The following is a 6329-nucleotide window of genomic DNA, read 5'->3' on the forward strand; positions in this document are numbered from 1 at the left end:
ACCCGCCACCTTAGGTGTATGTGGCTGGCGCCTTAGCCGCTTGAGCCACAGGCGCCGAGCCCTCCTGTTTTTCTACTTATTCTATCAATCTCTGAGAGATGTGTTGAAGTATCTTACTGTAATGGTAGATTTGTCCACTTACACTTTTAACAGAACTTCAAAATTCATGTTATAAAAACTGACAGCACTGTTGGGATTATTTCCCTCACTGAACCTTTTCTCATCATGAAATGACCCTCTTTATCATCCCTAGTAACATTCTTTGCTCTCCAATCTACTTTGTCCGATATTAACATGGGCACCCCAGATGCCCTTCAATCAGTGGTAAGCATGCATATACCTTCCTATCCTTTTATTTTTATCTCATTCATCTTTATTTTTTGAGACAGGGTCTCACTCTGTTGCCCAGGCTAACGTGTAGTGGCCTAATCATAGCTCACTGTAACCTTGAACTTCTGGGCTCTAGTGATCCTCCCTCAGCCTCCGAAACTGCTCAGATTTATAGGCGTGAGCCATGATGCCCAGACAACTTATACTGTGAGGAGTTCATTAGGGACGGCATATATTTGGGTAGTACATTTTTATTCAAACTAACAATCTCTCTGCCCTTTAACCAGGGCACCTAATTAGACTCTATTTACAATACAGTTAATGTGATTACTGGTATTGCTGATTTAAATCTATCTTGCTTTTTATTTTTTATATGTACATCTAAAGTTGAATGATAAATACTTAGAACACATCATATATCTTCTACTATGGTGCTTTATGGTTCAAGATGAAATAACTGAGTGGACTGGGGCAATCCTACACTCTGGGAGGCTGAGGTGGATGGACTGCTTGAGCTCATGAGTTCAAGAGCAGCCTGAGCAAAAAGTGAGACCCCATTTCTACTAAAAATAAAAAACCTGAGGCAAGAGGATCACATAAGCCAAGTTGGAGGTTGCTGTGAGGTATGATGCCTGGCTCTCTATCCAGGGCAACAGCTGGAGTCTCTGTCTCAAAAAATAAAAATAAATAAATAAATAAATGAGTGAGCACCCCACACTATAATACTGTTTCTTTTCTAGTATGTAATTTGGGGAGAAAATTCATCTTGTATTTTGGAATTTACAGTATATACAGGGGAGTCCCAAATCTATTATCTCTAATTGAGCTAAATCTTCTAAGATTCTGACCTCCATACCCAACTGCCAATTTAACAGCTCTCCCTGATGGCAAGTGTCTACATTCACATAGCTTAAAGCTGAGACACTGTGATGCTTCTGTAAAGGGAGGGGCCTCCGCTTAGGGACTCATCAGTTGAATTCAGGAGTATTCCCTATCACGCACACAGAGTAACTCAGATCAGAGGCCCCCATACAAGACAAAAGATCCTAGTTAATCAAAAGAATCCTTTATTTTCAATGTACATATGACCATAATTCATCAAAATAATTTATAATAGTTAACTGCCTCTTAAATATTATTTTATAAATGATGCCCTCTGAACCTAAAAATAATGTGGCTTCAATCAGTTTTTTAAATTAGCTATTTAGGACATATTAAACAAATGACAATAGAAGTTTTTACAAAAAAAAAAAAAAATTGTCTCCTATGAAGTCTTCTAAGAAAGGAAATCACAAGTTCCTGATCAGACAAACCCATTCCAGCATTAAAGGACATTTACAAAGAGGCATAAATAAATCTGAATAGAAATGTCCATGTCCTGGGTTTTGTCCTAAACAAACCCAGGTCTTCAGAGTTAAAAGTATGTTCTGGTCTCCCTCTATAACCAAATTCTGTAAATAGCAGCTCAGAAAACATCTTAATGTCTTGGTGAAACCCACTCTTCCCTCAGTCACTCAGTGCTCCCACCTCGCTCAGATCTGCTGTGTCACCTCTGCTGCCCAAGACTAGGAGGACAGAGAAATGGTCATCCTCTTCAAGATGGCTCTACTCAACCAGAGCTTTCCTTGAAAAGCACCAGACCTTACAGAGGAAACAAAGCCTAATGAACTAGCACTACAGCCACAGCGCCCACCTTAACCTTCCAGCCGCCACTGCTGTGAGGAGGAACCATCACAGATCGCCATAGCAACAGCACCTCTCTGACCCAGGGGATCCACAGCTCTCAGACATTGCCCAACTGACACCTGATATAGCCGATTATTTTTCTGGAAAAAAGGTAGCAAGAAAATAATAACACCAGTTATTTGCTTTTACTTTAAAAACATACTGGCAAATATGGCAGAGACAGATATCCAGAAGAGATGGGGAGCATTTAAAAATGACAATTAAAATTAATTATGGGACACAGTCGTCTCCCAAAGATTGGTTTTCTGAGGCTTATTCCAGTACAGTACACTAAGATACTCTGGGAGAGACCACATTCAAGTAACTTTTATCATAATATACTGTTATAATTATTATAATTGGCATTAATCTCTTATTGTATCTCATTTATAAATTAAACTAGCATAAGTATGCTTGTATAGGAACATACAGACACAGGGTTCAGTACCACAGGTATCTGCAGCTTTCTGCGTGCATCTCACAGGGATCTTGAAATATATCCCGACCACACCTACGGCAGAATGTCCTCCCACCACATTCCCTCATCATGGCCTTGTCCTCACCCCAAAGGTCCACTGCTGGGATCCTCCTGACCCGTGGCATTTCATGAGTCGCGGTGGGTCTGATGAGCGAGTTTCTGACATATCCAGACACAGAAGGTTATTTAAAACCAATTCATGCTCTTCATTATAAATCCAGATCTTAAGAAAAAAAAAAAGATTAGAAGTCCAAGTTTTGCTTTAGATACTGAAATTCAGGACTGAGTAACACTTCACATATTTGTAGAAGAGAAACAAATTCATTCTGTATGGTCTCACAGCAGAAACAGACCAGTATATGTAGACGCAGTATAACCCCAACACCCCACTTCCTAAAACAAATTTCAGCTCTCATCCACTGGGATCTATACACTAAAACGTCACCACAATTAGAATACTTCAGTGTCCACAACACTGCCACCTTTTCTACCCAGAAAAGGAACAAAGGTTCCTTTTAAACCATGTTTCCAGTAAGCCACCTTAGACAGTCTATATGAATTAAACATGCTCTATAAAATTTCACAATAAACTATTCACCAAAAAGCCCAAGTGGTTCGTTTTCTTTTTTCCCCTTTTCTTGAGTGACACCAACCCACCACTAAAATGGTCATCACTTAGGACACTTGTGCAGACTAGATTCTTACTAGATCGCTGATAGGTTATGCTACTTTATCAGATGCAAATCAGTTTAAAAGTACAGTTCCAAATTGAAAAAGTTATCTGCTTATTTTTAGGGCCATTTAACATAATTGAAGACACACATAAGCTGAAATGAAGTTAGGTAAATAACTTTGCCATTGAATTCATGTACCCTGTACATTCCATATAATATTGCCCAGTATACAAGTAATGTTCCAGGCAACTGAAATGCTCCTGTGACAAATGATGAGAAGAGGTAGGAAAAACAGAAAGGAGACAAAAGTAGTTGTCTGAGACTATGTTAAGGTCATTCCCAACTTAAAACATAATTTAGGAAGCAGAGTAGCAAACTTCTCACACCCTCCAGATGACTGCAGTGGCATCTGCTCTCTTCTCTGCAGCCACATTCCCAGGGCTAGCTGTGGGCACAGAGGTCTCACTCACCTGATTTGGGTCACCGTAGTCACAGGCCTTAAGCACCACCAGGCCTCCCTTCTGACTTGGGCGCCCTTGGGCCACCAGACACTTGTTGGTCTGGAGGTGATAGAGCTGTAATAGAGAGAGCTCTTAACAACTCCACACGCAGAGAGGCTATGTCAGAGACGCCTCGGAATGTCGGCAGGGTCAGATGAAACGTGGTATTATTCTAGTCATATGAACCCCAACAGTCATAAAAAGATACAAATTTTTTATTCACATGGAAGCATTAAGACAAATATGGATAGTTATTAATAATTTTAACAACATATGCAGGCAGTGCCAGGTAGAAATTCTAGCTAAATATACAAGTTTACTAATCTACTACAGGAGATGAAGGAAATTAAAATATCATTCCTGCCCTAAAGAAGCTTAAATCAAGGAAATAAGAACAGTATGTATAAAAAGATAGCACATAACTAAATGTAATACATTACTAAATTGGAGATAAATACAGATGATAAATATCCCAAGAATTCCACAGGTGAGGTAAATAGCAAGAAGTAAAAATGGTGAAGGATTGCGACGACAGGGGCACCCATGAATATCTCTCCTCAAGAGAAGAAACGTCAAGTGATGGACACCTCGAAGATGGTTGTTCACCTTACAAGGAAGGGAGGAGCTGCAGGCTGCTCTCAGCCACTGGAGATCAGTGACACAGGGAAATGGGAGGTGCCTTCTTCAAACACAAAAGAGAAACTGGGCAGCACTAATAGTGTCTCCCCTTAACCATCAGGAAGCCAATTCTACCAAATGGCTTTTTTTTTTTTTTTTGAGACATAGTCTCACTTTATCGCCCTTGGTAGAGTACTGTGGCGTCATAGCTCACAGCAACCTCAAACTCTTGGGCTTAAGCATTCTCTTGCCTCAGTCTCCCAAGTAGGTGGGACTACAGGCGCCCGCCACAATGCCTGGTGATTTTTTGTTGCTGTTGTCATGGTTGTTTTTAGCGGGCCTGGGCCGGGTTTGAACCCACCACCCTTGGTGTATGTGGTTGGCGTGGTAACCACCATGCCACATCTTATGTACCACATTTTTTAATCTTAAATTTATACAGTTAAGGAATATATTTACAGAGTTATTTAGCAAAAATATTTGTGTAACTTTTTGCATGTGGTTCCACACTGAAACACTGGGAAACCAGATGTTGGTCACTTTTTATGATAATCACCTTTAAAAAGATGGCTATTCACTAAAACCACTAGAAATAAGGACTAACACAGTGACTGCCACACACAAAAAAGGAAAATGTTTCTTTAGGGTCATGGTATTTATTACGAAAAACAGTAACTTCCAAAACAGAATAATTCTTAAAACATACATCAATAAACAAGTAATGTAGGCTGGGTGTGGGGGCTTACACCTGTAATCCTAACACTCTGGGAGGCCAAAGCGGGTGGATTGCTTGAGCTAAGTAATTCAACAGCCTGAGCAAGAACAAGAGCCTTCTCTATTAAAAAAAAATAGAAAAAAATTGAATGAGTGTTACAGTGAGCACCTGTAGTCCCAGCTACTCAGGAGCCTGAGGCAAGAGGATCACCTGAGCCTAAGAGTTTGAGGTTGCTGTGACCTGTGATGCCATGGTGAAAAGACTTTTTACCCAGGGTGAAAGACTGAGACTGCTGCCAAAAAAATAAATGAACTAATAGGGGCGGCACCTGTGGCTCAGTGAGTAGGGCGCCGGCCCCATATACTGAGGGTGGTGGGTTCCAACCCAGCCCTGGCCAAACTGCAACAAAAAATAGGGGGGCATTGTGGTGGGCACCTGCAGTCCCAGCTATTCAGGAGGCTGAGGCCAGAGAATTGCCTAAGCCCAGGAGTTGGAGATTGCTGTGAGCTGTGACACCACAGCACTCCACCGAGGGCAACAAAGTGAGGCTCTTATCTCTAATAAATAAATGAATAAAATAAATAATACAGTAATATTAAAACCTGAAAATTAGTAATGTAAAAGGTGATTTGAAAACAGTTCATGACTCATGTGGCAGTTAATGTGTTAAGTGTGATTATAACAACTGTGAAAAAAACGGTATAAGAAACAATGTGGTTGATAAATGTGCTTTCTGCTGAATTCAAACAACTGCCAGGAACCCTGGGTGTGAAATTTCACTTCACACCAGCACTGTGACCCCCTATAACCCCGTCTCCCCTTTTGGAAGTTGGTTCTAGTGAATAGCTGCCCCAATTTCTCCGTTTGCTTTCCTCTCTGAGCTGGTCTCTGCCAAATGAATTTTAGATTTACTTGTATTGTCTTTATTCATCTGTACATGGGTCATAACAAAAATTCTGAGGGCAGTGCCTATGGCTCAGTGAGTAGGGTGCCAGCCCCATATACTGAGGGTCGTGGATTCAAACCCAGCCCCGGCCAAACTGCAACAAAAAAATAGCCGGGCGTTGTGGCGGGTGCCTGTAGTCCCAGCTACCTGGGAGGCTGAGGCAAGAGAATTGCCCCAGCCCAGGAGTTGGGAGGTTGCTGTTAGCTGTGTGCCGCCATGGCACTCTACCGAGGGCAACAAAGTGAGACAAAAAAAAAAACTCTGAGATACACAAAAATCAAGACAGCAAAATCTGTGTAGATGGAAACAAGTGAAGCTCTCCCAACATCACTGCTAAGCTGAG

At 41.2% G+C, this 6329-nt stretch overlaps 1 protein-coding gene across 2 annotated transcripts in view; it reads right to left on the reverse strand.

The window, feature by feature from the left end:
• Positions 1 to 1424: 1424 nt before the first annotated feature.
• GALNT11 (polypeptide N-acetylgalactosaminyltransferase 11) overlaps positions 1425 to 6329 on the reverse strand; it is a 72054-nt gene continuing 67149 nt past the window's right edge. For both annotated transcript variants that reach the window (XM_012806511.2, XM_023514458.1), the window contains 3 exons: positions 3678 to 3782; positions 2619 to 2756; positions 1425 to 2156 (listed from right to left, as the gene is read on the reverse strand). In XM_012806511.2, coding sequence (XP_012661965.1) covers positions 2025 to 2156; positions 2619 to 2756; positions 3678 to 3782 — 375 coding nt within the window. In that variant the 3' untranslated portion in view covers positions 1425 to 2024. The remainder of the gene's footprint in view (positions 2157 to 2618; positions 2757 to 3677; positions 3783 to 6329) is intronic.

This window comes from Otolemur garnettii, unplaced genomic scaffold (genome assembly GCF_000181295.1).
Source record: "Otolemur garnettii isolate 467f Iridium unplaced genomic scaffold, OtoGar3 scaffold00053, whole genome shotgun sequence".
NCBI classification, from domain to species: Eukaryota; Metazoa; Chordata; class Mammalia; order Primates; family Galagidae; genus Otolemur; species Otolemur garnettii.